The sequence below is a fragment of the Ammodytes marinus genome (assembly GCF_949987685.1).
Source record: "Ammodytes marinus genome assembly, chromosome: 4".
Taxonomy (NCBI): Eukaryota; Metazoa; Chordata; class Actinopteri; order Uranoscopiformes; family Ammodytidae; genus Ammodytes; species Ammodytes marinus.
Genome location: NC_137233.1, coordinates 24,309,355 through 24,322,950, shown reverse-complemented (window position 1 = coordinate 24,322,950; position 13,596 = coordinate 24,309,355). Strand labels below are relative to the sequence as shown.

At 41.5% G+C, this 13,596-nt stretch overlaps 2 protein-coding genes across 2 annotated transcripts; both read left to right on the top strand.

Moving 5' to 3' along the window:
* The first annotated feature begins 478 nt into the window (after positions 1 to 478).
* Positions 479 to 8,279, top strand: uqcrc1 (ubiquinol-cytochrome c reductase core protein 1). Its single transcript, XM_080027033.1, has 13 exons — positions 479 to 708; positions 1,959 to 2,099; positions 2,231 to 2,317; positions 2,698 to 2,827; positions 3,034 to 3,232; positions 3,411 to 3,490; positions 4,498 to 4,613; positions 4,839 to 4,982; positions 5,649 to 5,809; positions 5,900 to 5,985; positions 7,384 to 7,472; positions 7,615 to 7,690; positions 7,786 to 8,279. The coding sequence occupies exons 1-13, from the start codon at positions 646 to 648 to the stop codon at positions 7,848 to 7,850; spliced, it is 1,437 nt and encodes a 478-aa protein (XP_079883159.1). The 5' UTR covers positions 479 to 645; the 3' UTR covers positions 7,851 to 8,279.
* A 3,555-nt stretch (positions 8,280 to 11,834) lies between these two features.
* On the top strand, positions 11,835 to 12,203 carry LOC307249876 (uncharacterized protein; the record flags this gene model as incomplete). Its single annotated transcript, XM_080026763.1, has 1 exon — positions 11,835 to 12,203. One exon carries the CDS (start codon positions 11,835 to 11,837, stop codon positions 12,201 to 12,203), a length of 369 nt encoding a protein of 122 aa, XP_079882889.1.
* Positions 12,204 to 13,596: the final 1,393 nt, after the last annotated feature.

Here is a 13,596-nt window from a genome sequence, read left to right as displayed (position 1 = left end):
TATATTAATTTATTATTAATAATAATATTAAGAAGAAGAAGAAATCCTTTTCGAAGCAGCTGTCAGTATGTTTACACTGAATTTGTTTAGCAGATCAGATGCAGATCGTGAAGAGATATTCACTGATTCACAAGTGATTTTGTCAGCATACATTCTCCAGCATCGCTGACCCCCCTCCTTCAATAAGTAGGCCTGTCCCATCACTGAAGGGACAAATTGATTTTTGTCTAGAAAATAGCAGGGGGGAAAAGGAAAAGTAGATGTGCAGAAGTTGACAGTATGGCTTCGTGCAGGTGGATAACACTACTGACCAACATAAGTAACATGTGTAGGCCTACAAGAATATGGGTCACACTCGCATTTGATGTTGTAGTTAAGCCAGTGACGTCTAATAATTTTATAAGGAGCCTTTAAAACTTGACAACATTTAACTACAACAGTCAACGAGAGAAGCAGGAATTCGGATTTAATCTTCAACAAAAACTTTAACAAAGTGGTACCACACTCTCACTCACGGACTCACCCATTCAACACTTGGCGGCGATATGCGTTTTCATTTGACAGCGAAGAAGAAGCCATACACGAGAGCACCAGAGCACTGGCTGGCAGCAAAGACCGCCCTGTTCTGTAACCCCATACTGAGAAATGGCGTCGTCCGTTTGCCGAGTCGGGAGTACCGTAGGTCGTACACTCGCCAAAGCCCGCAGTGTAAGTTAGCATTTGATGTGTTTGTTTGATATGATATGTATTAGCTTGATTCCGGGGCTGTACTCATTTTGGCTCAAAGTTTAACGTTATCGAAAATGATTCACCGCAAGTTAACAGGTTAGCGTGCTAGCTAGCTGAGCTGTAGTTCAGAAAAGGAATAGGTTAGCTAACCGGTTAGCATTTGTTAGCCAGCAAGGTCAACTGTTAAATGAGGCAGTATGTCTTGTAGAAAACAATTGATGTGTGGTATCTACTTCACGTACATGTTATTAAGATTAGCTGGGCGTCTTTGGTTGTTCACAAGGTCAATAGCTGTCATGTTTCTCACTTGTCCTCACTTGCCCTCGGCTAAGATACTGTGCTAGCAGCGTTAGCATGGTGAGAAACAGGGCTGAGGAACAAGGACTTTAACCGTAGTTTTAGTTGAGTTTCCAACTCTTTGAATGATTCCGATCCTTGCAAAACGTATTTTAAACACTGTACTAGAGAAAGTATTTTATCCTAGATTGCACTCTTGACATGATTCAAAAAATGTACAACACAGTGCAATGTCATGTAAATGTTAACACGTGTTTTAATCTGTTTAGACCTGATAAACTCATTGTTTTTTATTGTTTATTTTAGTCTTTGCATAAGGTGGCAGCGGTGTCAATGTCTGCTGCCAGCCTTAACTTGAGATGTTGTCCTATGTTACAATAGTTCTACCCTTGCTTTGCATATGTGTAACAACAACAGTACAGTCCGAACCAGATATACAGACAGTCGACTCATCATATTAAGCATCCCTTAGCAAATGTTTCTGATTCAGTCTTTTAAAATTATGTTTTAATTAATAACAAGACGTGTATAAATTTGAAATGTGCCTCATATAACTTTGTGATAGCAAATATGGGCTGAATGTGCAAGATTTTGAATATGATCATGTACTCTTTTGTGATACTCTGAGCTAACTAATAGAAACAAAGAATAATAACATGCAGTTGAACTATCCAGCAAGCTACAGCTCATGTTAGAAAGGCAATTAGAGCCAATTAGTAATGTGCCAATAACGTCTTGGAAGTCTTCATATGAAGGAGGATGGAAATATGTAAAAGTGGTTTTCTGGTGTTTTTGATGTGAACTGACTTATGTACCCCAGGAATAATAGCTGTGGCTATGGCTTCAGCTAGTGGGCATCCCAAACATTCAAATCAAACTGAAATTTGTTTTATAAAAATGTTTAAATGTGACTCCTGACTCTAACCTTCCAGCCCATCCTTCTGTCTCTGAGGCGTGGACAAGCCTCTGTCAGCTATGCCCAAAGCCTGCTGGGAGCCCCTGAAACGCGCCTCAGTGCCCTGGACAATGGTCTGAGGATCGCATCTGAGGAGACTGGACATGCCACTTGCACTGTAAGAACACATTGATTGGGGGTCACTTTATAGCCACACCATTTTACTCTATTCATCTTATGGTATGTGATAGATGAAAGATGGTAATGAACATTTCCCCCATTCTCCACATATTTCTTCCCTTGTCATAGGTTGGACTGTGGATCAGTGCTGGCAGTCGCTATGAGAGTGAGAAGAACAACGGAGCAGGCTTCTTCCTCGAGCACATGGCTTTCAAGGTTGACATTAGTAGACTTTATGACCTCAGAGGTACTCTGTGGAGGTTTCCTGTTGAGAAATAATTGTTTTGGATTCAGTGTTAGTCACTTTTACATTTATCCTGGATGTACATTGCTGACATCCATGTTTACAAGCTAGAAAGCCTCTTGCCTCCCTTTGTTGGGGCTTTTCCTAAACCGTCACCTGCAGATCAATTGAAAAGTGTGAAACCATTGGCATGACTGTATCCTCTCATATACAACGTGGTTCAGATTACGACCACAAGTCGAAAGCTGCTTACCTTAAAGTCTACCATGGGACTTTGCAGCTTTGAAAGCTGATTGTACCTAATATATATCTACATTTTTGACAAACGATGCCATTTCTTCTCGTCCCCCAGGGAACTAAGAAGCACCCTCAGACAGCCCTGGAGCAGCAGGTGGAGTCAATGGGTGCTCACCTGAGCGCCTACACCTCCAGGGAGCACACCGCATACTACATGAAGACGCTGTCCAAAGACCTACCCAAAGGTGAATTAAATGTTAACAAGCAGTGAAATTAACTGATTATCCCCTAGTTTTAACAATAACCTGATTTAGAGCCATCCTTATAAAAGAAAACACCCTGTACACTTACACTGTATGGGGCAGCAGTAACTATGATCTTCCCGTTTCTTAACACAAAGTTTATGTATATCCTCTGTTAGTGGTGAACAATAATGTTTCCTGTGTTTCAGCTGTGGAGCTGCTGTCGGAGGTGGTGCAGAACTGCTCTCTGAGCGAGGCAGAGATTGAACAGCAGAGAGGTGTGGTGCTGCGTGAGCTAGAGGAAGTGGAGGGTAACCTCCAGGATGTCTGCCTGGACTTGCTGCATGCCACAGCCTTCCAGGGCACTCCCCTAGGACACAGTGTGCTGGGACCCTCAAACAATGCCAGGCAAGACATTATATTTAAATGTTTTAATATGCTGATATAAGAATCGCAACTCTCACAATTGTTCATGTTGTTACTTGAAATATTAAATTATAATTTAAGTCTACATACTTGAATAGTAAATCAATTCTGCACCGCGGTTTAAGTTAGCAGTAATGATATTTGTATTCAATTCTCCCAGGACTCTGACCCGTCAGGACCTTGTCGATTACGTCAACAGCCACTACAAAGCCCCTCGCATGGTGCTGTCTGCAGCTGGAGGTACGTCCTCTTCGTCATGACACACTGTGAGGAGGCCTGCTTGTTAGGCCTGTCACGATAACAAATTTTGCTGGGCGATTTAATTGTCCCAAAAATTATTGCGATAAGTGATAATATTGCCATTTTGAGACCATTTTCAATTAATATAATGATACTGGCACAATAATGCAAGTACACCGTTTCAAAGATCAATACCAGGGCACCAGACAAACTTGTTTTACTAGTTGCACTGGCGCCCCTAACTCAAAATGTTAAGGGGCACAAGCAGAAAATGTAGGGGCACATATTAAATGGATACTTTGTTGCCATATAACTATAAGGTTAGCTTTATTATAGATATGCAGTGGCCTATTGAATGTGGACCTATAAAACTATTTGCTGTACAAACGTCAACTGGCAGCTCTTGTCGGCACGGTGCTGTCTGTCTGCTGGCTGCTGCAGGTTGCTTGGGGCTGCCCGATTGAGTGAGGGCTGCCTGTCAGCAGTGAGGATACGCCAGCCGTTGCTACTCTGCTCACGTGAGCACGGTTAAGAAAGTTGCTAGATTTTACGCTGGTCTTTAACAGCCTTATCGCTATGGCGGAAAGTCGGCAAATATAGCGGCAAAGTCGCCAACATGTTAAAGCACGACTAGTCTACAGCGAGACACTTCAATGAAAGTAGCCTAGCTGACTTTATCCGCGCAGTTGATCATGTGACTAATCACTCGCGGACTCTCCCTTCTCTCTCCTCTGTCTCTCTCTCTCTTTCTCACACACAAAGCGAGATGGCCGATACACCGGAGTGAAAACTCTTGTCCTCCAGTCTCTTTGATAGAGAGAGACACGAGGAAAACAAACAAGCTGCAAATGTAATTTACTGCGGCCGGCAAAAAATTATCGGTCAATTTAATTTATCGTGCAATTAATTGATTTATTGCATATTGCGACAGGCCTACTGCTTGTAGCCTGTCAATGTCTTCTTTTCCTGCAAAGACTTAGCATCTATCTGATGTATTTCCTCTCCAGGTGTTAACCATGACGAGCTGGTCGGTTTGGCCAAAACTCACTTCAGTGGAGTGTCCTTTGAGTATGAAGGAGATGCCGTCCCTGTATTGTCCCCCTGCAGATTTACTGGCAGTGAGGTGAGAGGTGTTGAGAATGTTATTGTCTGTCTTATTGTCTGCTATTTCACAAAACCATTTTGGAATCCATTGTCAATAAAAGTTAGACAAATCTTCCAAATGGGACCTTGCAGTTACAAAACCGTTACAGACGAATCATTTGGTAACAGTTTTTATTTTCATATTGTATTCACCGTCATGGTAAATAGTTTTATTGATGATTTGTTCCTTTCTGCCTCCACTCAGATCCGTATGCGTGATGATGCTATACCTCTTTGCCACGTTGCTATTGGTGTGGAAGGGGCCAGTGCTGCCAGCCCGGACATCGTGCCACTCATGGTGGCCAACTCCATCATCGGCAGCTTTGACCTCACCTATGGTGGTGGAACGGTTGGTGAAATGTTTTAGTTTATGCAGTTAAATCAGCAGCTGAAACTCATACCATCCTAAAGTCAATTAATGTTATTGGTTGAGAAGTTTCCCCTTTTAAGCTTTGCCCAATTGAGATTGATAAAGTGTTGAGTGGCCATCTTTGAGGGGTAGACTATATTCCTCTCTGAAAACCTGGGTCAGGGGCCTCACCCCTGCCTCTTGACCTGTCGAGAGGAACAAGACCTGAAATAAATAGCAGCTGCTAAAATAAAATTGATTTACGTCATGCAGTTGTTAATAGCCATTTTAAATATTAAATCCCTTTTAATTAGTTTGAAAATATTAAAAACATGCTTATGTCTTATTTGTATGTTTTGATTATGGTAAAAAGTTATATTAAGAGCTGTTTCACCTCACCTGTTGCTCCATCTCATTTTGTGGGTACATATTGAATGTTATGGATTTCAACTTTAAATTCAGAGGACTGGAAGATAAAGAACTACACGTTTTTTTATTGTATCATCAACTGTACTTCCTACACAATGTACTGCTTTAATAACCTTCATATATGAATAGCAGGTCGTTTTAAAACCACAACTATTTATTATGTTCTGGGGTGATTATAAATGTACTTTGATCGTGAACAGTAGAAGTTCAATGCCTATGCCTTCTTCTCACCTTTAGAATCTGAGCAGCCGTCTGGCTCGCCTGGCAGTAGAGAATAAACTGTGTCACAGTTTCCAGGCCTTCCACTCCTCCTACAGCGACACCGGGCTGCTCGGGATTCACTTTGTGGCTGACAAGAACTCCATCGAAGACATGATGCACTGGTCCCAGAATGCCTGGTCAGTAATGACTCCTGGACACAATTAAATTACGTAATTATAGAACAATGCACATATTTCTTCTAATGCCCTCCACTCTCCTTTCATCAGGATGAACCTGTGTACCACAGTTACAGAGAGTGATGTTGCCAGAGGCAAGAAAGCTCTGAAAGCCAGCCTGGTTGGACAGCTCAATGGTACCTAAACCCTGTATACCAAATCGCATACTCTTTTTTTTTTTTTTTCTATTCTACATTATACTATAAAAATAATCTAGTCAGGATGCAGTAGGCATACAATTGGGACATACGTAAACTTATTTATTTCTAGTTCTGGCCCGAATTATTCGAATACTCAATTCAGTATTCGGATTTTCTATTTTTAGTTTTTTATATAATTTTTTTTTCAGAAGTATTTTAAACTGCACTGTATGTTGTCAGCAAATAATAATATTCAGAAAAAACACGTTGTATATACAACAATTGTTAAAATACAAATGTATTGCTCTTTTAAAATAAGTTATCAAATTATTTGAACTTTGACCTAGTTGGCCGCTGACCTTTCAAAGCGCAACCGGTGATACACAAGCTGTAGGCTACTGACGTTGCCAGAGCGAAGCAAATTAAAAGCAGCACCAAGTAGGGAACTAGAGATGGAGGAAGAATATATTATTTTTTCTCCTTAACTTTATAACCACAAGATTAGCGCGATCTCGGAAGGAAAAGCAATGCCCGGCGAAATGCTAAGGCTAGTTTAGCTCAGCTGTTTGTTTACATTCCCTATGCAGCGCTGCTATTGCCAATCAACAGTGACTGGCTTCCGCTTGCATCATGGGAATATGCGGTCAATAATGGCTACAAGATGGACAAAAAAGACGATCAAATAGTGGATCTTTGCATGGATTTATAAATCGCCGAAAAGATGCAGGATGAATTGATAAGCTCCTGTAAGGGTTACGGTGACAGAAAGGCCAGCTGATTTGGAATGGAACAACAGCTGTTCGCTTCCACAGGGAAAGTAAGGAACTCCGACTTTATTACCATTTGAAAGTTATTTAATTATTAACAGACTTCGCAGCTGACTGTCTCGTGGCACAAGCTTGGTTTTAGGGAGTACACTGGGATTATTAATGTTGTTTTTGATGGTGCTTTTTTAGACGAGAATTCGAATACTCGCTCAGAAAATCCAACGGGTATTTGAAGTCTGTAAAATGGTATTCGGGACAGCCCTATTTATTTCATCATAACATTGCGCCTTGATCTTGCCTCTTGCTTTTATATCCGTCGCATCTCTGTTTGTTTTCATATGGAGGCTCCGTCGACGTGACGTCACTTCCGGTGCGCAATGGATTGTGGGTCAGATTTGCCCAAAGAGGAGGCTGTATTCAACTCTAAAAGTCTCGGACGGATGTAGTAGAAATCCGGGTATTTCTAACCATATTAAATCTGGCCGCAAGAATCGTGACATCCTAAATCTTTTTTCTACCTTACTAAATAGTAGATAGTATGGGTATTTGAACGCAGGGAAAGTCTCTGCTATACAAACTCGCATAGAAACTCCTCCCAATCACAAGTAAACTACCTGTTTCTCTTTAGGAACAACACCAATTTGTGATGACATCGGCCGACACGTCCTGAACTACGGGCGGCGCATTCCCCTGGCAGAGTGGGATGCTCTGATTGATGTGAGTGTTCACTGAGCCACAGATCTGCATTGGACTTTTTGTAAAGTTGAATGAAAAAAAGTCTACTTAAAGCAGTGCCTTTTCTAAACCCGGCTAAAGTTATGTCAAGAGTTCTGACTTCCCTCCACATCTCTTATTTCAGGCTGTTACCCCAAAGATGGTGCGTGACATCTGCTCTAAATACCTCTACGACAAGTGCCCTGCTGTTGCAGCAGTTGGTGAGTTATTTGTGATTTAAGTCCTTTTGCAGCAAAATCAGGGTCTATGGCCATGCATTCATTTCTCGAATGAATTCCTCCTTGCTCTCCACCAGGCCCCTGTGAGCAGCTTCCCGACTACAACAGGATGCGCAGTGCCATGTACTGGCTGAGGTTTTAAGATCAATTGTTGTGTTGCTCCAAGTATCCCGTGTTTTCTCTTTTACTTCCTCTTCAACCTTACCCCGATAGCCTCCCGTCATCACTGCGGTAGTCAACACCGAATTGACAGAACAGACAGCCATCCATCCATCCTCTGTCTTCTACCAGCCTCCCTCTGTTATCCCCCCCACTGATCACTCTTAGTTAGGCATGGGGGGCAGCCAGTCTTTACTCGTAGGATACCTCATGATTGTATTGTACAGGTACTGACTTGGGAAAGTGGAGGGGAGAGAGGTTGGACTGGAATAGTAAATAATCATCTACTGGACACAGTACTGAATACAAACTGTTTCGGAGCAAGAGTATATTTATAATTTCTGTAAGATTTGTTTCTGTCCTCTATTGTACATAACAGAAGCTCTCATTCTGACAAAATAAAAAATACTGTAAAAGATTTTCCCAGTGTTTTTCCTTATTCATATGATAAAGTACACTGCTCAAAAAAAGAAAGGGAACACATAATCCTAACAATGCAACTCCAAGTCAATCACACTTCTGGGATATCAACCTGTCCAGTTAGGAAGCAACACTGATTCTTAAACAATTTAACCTGCGAATGGAACAGACAATAGGTGTAGATGAGAGGCAATAAGCAAGATAACCCCTATAAAGGAATGGTTCTGCAGGTGGTGGCCACAAACAATTTCCCTGACCTCATCTTTTCTGGCTGATTTTTGGTCACTTTTGCATTTTGCCAGTGCCCTAACTACTACAGGTAGCATGAGGCGGTGTCTGCAACCCATAGAAGTTGCTTCCGGTAGTGCAGCTCATCCAGGATGGCACATCAATGTGGGAAGAAGGTTTGCTGTGTCTCCCAGCTCTTGACACTGCTGGGCCAGCACAGGAGGTACTGGGAGGAGGTCCTTGGTTCCTTCTGATGCATGATAATGCTCGGCTTCATGTGGCTGGAGTGTGTCAGCAGTTCCTGCATGATGAAGGCATTGATGCTATGGACTGGCCTGCCCGTGCCCCAGACCTGAATCCAATCGAGCACCTCTGGGACATCATGTTTCGTTCCATCCAGCGTTGCCACCGTCGCCACGTCACCCCACAGACGGTCCAGTAGTTGAGTGATGCCCTGATTCAGTTCTGAGAGGAGATCCCTCGGGAGAATATCCGTCGTCTCATCAGGAGCATTCCCAGACGTTGTAGGGAGTGCATACAGGCACGTTGAGGCCACAGAAACTACTGAGCCTCATTTTGAATTGTTTGAGGAATTGCCACAGAAGGTGGATCAGCCTGTGTGATCTGATTTTTCCACTTTTATTTTGAGTATGATTTGGAATCTAGACCTCCATGGGTTAATGATTTTGATTTCCATTGATAATTTTTATGTTATTTTGTTCTCAACGCATTTCACTATGTAATGAATAATGATTTTCAACTGTAATATTTCTTTAAGAAGTTGTTAAGTGTTCCCTTTATTTTTTTGAGCAGTGTATTGTTTATCTATACAGTAGTATGTGGTATTGCTTTCCAAATTTTCGCAATTTAAATTTCATTTTTACACATTTTAAGCACACCATTCATGAGCCTTGGTCCATTGGAATTTTATTTTTTGGTCATTGCTATAATTGTTGAACTGAGAAGCTGCACATCAAATACCCATCAAATGAGCAACTCTGGCACTGAAACAATTAGCAATGATTTTAAACCTTTCTTTTCTCATAAGAATTGAAGCGTGTTGCAAACTTCAATGTGCATTACAATCCGATCAACTTCACTGAACAAATTGCGTTGAGATGCTTTCTAATGCATTGTGTTCATTATATCCAACCTACGTCAGCAGCTTTCTTCAATGATAAACCATGACCTGCAGTAATATGTTGTATATTATCATAGAGATGACAGCCTCTTAGATCCGTGTGTAGTCCTGCGTCATGCTGTATCTTTGACGGTGACGCTACTGGTATAGGACAAGGACATCTCTGTTGCTGTTGATGTCATTTGTGTGAGCTGTGTTTATTTATCTCAGAGTAACTGAGATGGCCCGTATTGCTGAGGGTCCCCTGAGGGCCAAACTATCCTGATCCAGCTGTACTTGTAATATTCATATCATTATTTAGATGAGTGTAAGTCCCTTGATGGGCTGGGAAGGAGGTTACTCAGGAAACGAGGTAGGCTTTTTCTTGTTCAGTCTCTCTCCTGGGCCTGAAAGCCTCTTCCTTCTTGTGGTTTTCCTGGGGGCTTTTTCTATGATAGCTCCTCCGTATAACGTCCCAGCATCCTCTTCTCTATGTTCTATAAATAGAAAGATTTTTATACTCATACATCATGTTCCCTTAAGTGGCAACAATACAGTGTCCAGCCTTGTGATGGGATTTTGCATATACTGAAACATTTCAAGATGATGCACAAGGAGACACATAGCTGTAATAGCTGTTATTACATAAAATCCGGTCTTAGAAGTTAACAATAATTAAAAGAGCTGATACTTACTGATTATACTTAAATTAAAACACCCAACTTCCATTTTAAAATGCAATTGCCTCCCCAAACTCTTAATCACACCAAATATAGTGGATGTTATGCCAAACAAATTACCCTGGAATAATTGAAATGCTGGTACAGTAATGTTAAAGACATTTGCTGCTCTTTCATGCATTCACAAAACAAGTATACAGTGTATGCATGAGATTCACATGGCCTAGTCACACCCTTTGCCCCATATTGTCTCAAGGCCATTATACTGTTAAACTGGCCACTTTCAGATCTTTGGTGGACCTCTGTCCATTCAGCATTGTTCCAGAGCAATCCAAAATCATGCTTCTTTCAGTCAGTTTGTTAGTTTATCATGAATGTCTTATTTTAATTGTAGAGTTATGACCCTGTTTTTTTAAGGAGAAAGAGGACACCGGATTTTTGATTGATCCTTGAACAGCATTAGTCCCCAGTGGTTACTGAAACAGGTTTGATCACTATGTGTCCTTGTGCCTTAATAAAGACAAATTGGTAAATGTCAGTCACTTTACGATTATCATAACCTGACAGTAGGATGACAAATATTGGATAGAGATCGTTGGTTTCAGTTGTGCTTTGACATCAGAACCTATCCCAATTCAACATTGGCAAACTTATCTGACTACCATTGTGTTATTTTTAGAAAGAGAAAGACATCAATGAGTGTAGAGGAAATGAGATGAAATGAGGGGAGGGTGATGGGATGTAGAGATGTAAAAGATAAACAGAGAGGGGAAGGGGCAGTGTCACTGTGAAGACAGACAGTGGATGAGGACAAAGTCGTGGACGAGCAGCCAGGAGTCTAGTTGAACATCAGACTGCGTGCCACATAGGTCGCATCTCCAGTAGATCTACAAGAAGAAGAAGCTGGAAGACAGAAGACAGCATCAGAGGATATCTGAGGGTCAAAGACAGGAGATCATTACCCAAGCCCTGCTTTGAAACCAGAGGAAGGAGACGTGCCTTTTTGTCAAGTTACCAAGTTACTTTCCACAGTAGTGACACAGAGTAAGTATTTATTTGGATTATGACAGTTGATAATGCTTACCCGGGTTTATTTGTACATATGTCAGGAACATGGAAAAAAACTCTGGATAATTTAAAAGGAAGAGTGCACAGATTATTGGAGAACATAATTATCTGCAGGAAACAATATAACTGTCAGTGTTTCAACATGCTTTTCGTTATTTGTTGAAACTCAAAATCGACGAATTACAGCATAAGTGCATGGATCTTTTATTTTTTAAAAGCCTCCCGTTTTGGTTTTATTAATACTCACCTGATGACTGAAGTGGGATTTTCTTCTAAAATCAGTTGAATGGCAGCATAGCAGATGGTTTGTTCTTTTGGTCACATTATTGCAAGATAGAAAATTCCTGATGCATGCATGTCACAGAGAGAAGCATTGCAATATCACAGTTGTGTAATTGTGAGCGACTGGCTGATCTGTTGGTCCTTTCTCCCTGCAGACAGAGTCCTGACCATGACAAGTGTGCGTGCTTGTTTCTGCCTGGCTCTGCTGCTGCCTTGGTGTGTCCAGAGCCACAGGGGCCCTGCTCTTGCCAAACTGGATGAAGACACACAAAGGGACGTGCTGGCTTTCGACATCCTAGACCGCAGCGGCATATTGAACTCCTTGCTGCGATCGGAGCGTCACTCTTTGCTCCGGCGGGTCCCACGCCCAGCATCTCACATGCCAAAGAGAGCACAGCAGGGGTCCCGCTTTAACCTGTCCCTCGATGTTCCCACCAGCATCCTCAGTGTCCTCATAGACCTGGCCAAGAACCAGGACATGAGAACCAAGGCGGCAGTCAATGCAGAACTGATGGCACGAATAGGCAAGAGGAAATAACAAGGAGCTGTCAGGGGCTCGAAGGACAAAACTTTACCTAACAGAGGAGTTTGAAATCTTTCATTGTGGCACTGGCACTTTGTTAACAATGTTAGTTCAGGTGAAAACAGTCATTGCTTAGAGCTTAGTTCTGCTTTTACTTTTTTATTTGTATTAAATGAATTTATCACCTCACTCTACCAAACCACTCCACTGGGCCGTCTCTTGAAACAGAAGTAGTAGTAGAAAGAATAACATGAAGCATAAAAGGATACTGCAGACAATGTAAGATGAAGCTGGTCTTTTGTCTCCAAAATGATTAACCCATGGGTGAGAAACTGTGATCAGGTTTTGAAATCCGTAACTTGTGTTTGCATGTGAAATCTTGAATCGAAAGAAGAAGGTTGTTCAATTAAATCTAATATGTTAAACAGTTTTTTTTCTCAAGTCTAATTAATTTATCTCTGTGTTATTATAATTACATGCATCAGCAACCCTTAAAGCACAAATGAATGGGTCTGGATCAAATAAGCCTGCGTCACCCACCGCAGGGTATGATGTTTGATAACAGGACAACAACATGGGCAGGATATCGACTTCTGAGAGAAGCACAGACCCTTTCCATAGACCTTTGTTCACTAATACATGATACATTTGGCAAAGCTATTTTAGGTCTGATGCATTATCTGCTCCTATTAGACGGATTAATATCTGTAGCATGATTCATCTGTGCTCCTGCAGTGAGCATGAAATGTGAAGCAACAGAGTGAAATAAATTGCTCATCCGATTTACGTTTGAGTTTGTTCTGTTTTACACAGGTCATGACATGGAATTATCTCTTCAAGCTGTGGTATTCACAAATGTATGATTAGTCAAAGCTGTACAGCTCCACTGTGAGCATTGAGGCCACTGTGAAATCAGTATCTCAACCGCTCGCAAATATGGAAATAATTCAGCAATTATTCAGACGTTTGATCCTTGCCCCAACTGGCCTTGAGTGCAAGGGCTGTTTATATTGCCATAAGAATATTATAAAAATAATCAAGTTATGGAGGAGGTGTAAATGGTGCTCAGGCTTTTGTTACAGCAATTATCACAGGCAATAAATAGGAAAAGAAGCTATAGGGTTCATGTATTTTCAAAATCATGATGTAGGCCTATACATTCAAAATAAAGAAGGAACGCTTTCCCACCACACAGAATGCTTGTTGGCAAAATCTCTTTTGAGTCAAAATCGGTTAGTATCTTTCACAATCCGCTACCTGTCCGTAGGCTACTGTGTGTGCTATGAAAAAATAACCAGCGTTAATACACAGCCTAGGCTCTGTAAACTGTCATGTTGCTATCTACAGTGGACCCCCTTTGTTTAAATACCCGTATACAGAGCCTAGGTTCTGTATTTACAACAGATTC

Bases quoted from the DNA above. Each gene is read 5' to 3' on its own strand.
- uqcrc1 (XM_080027033.1), top strand. From the start codon at position 646: ATGGCGTCGTCCGTTTGCCGAGTCGGGAGTACCGTAGGTCGTACACTC. The intron at 3,491-4,497 runs GTACGTCCTCTT...TTTCCTCTCCAG, and splicing joins GGTGCTGTCTGCAGCTGGAG to GTGTTAACCATGACGAGCTG. The intron at 5,986-7,383 runs GTACCTAAACCC...GTTTCTCTTTAG, and splicing joins CCTGGTTGGACAGCTCAATG to GAACAACACCAATTTGTGAT.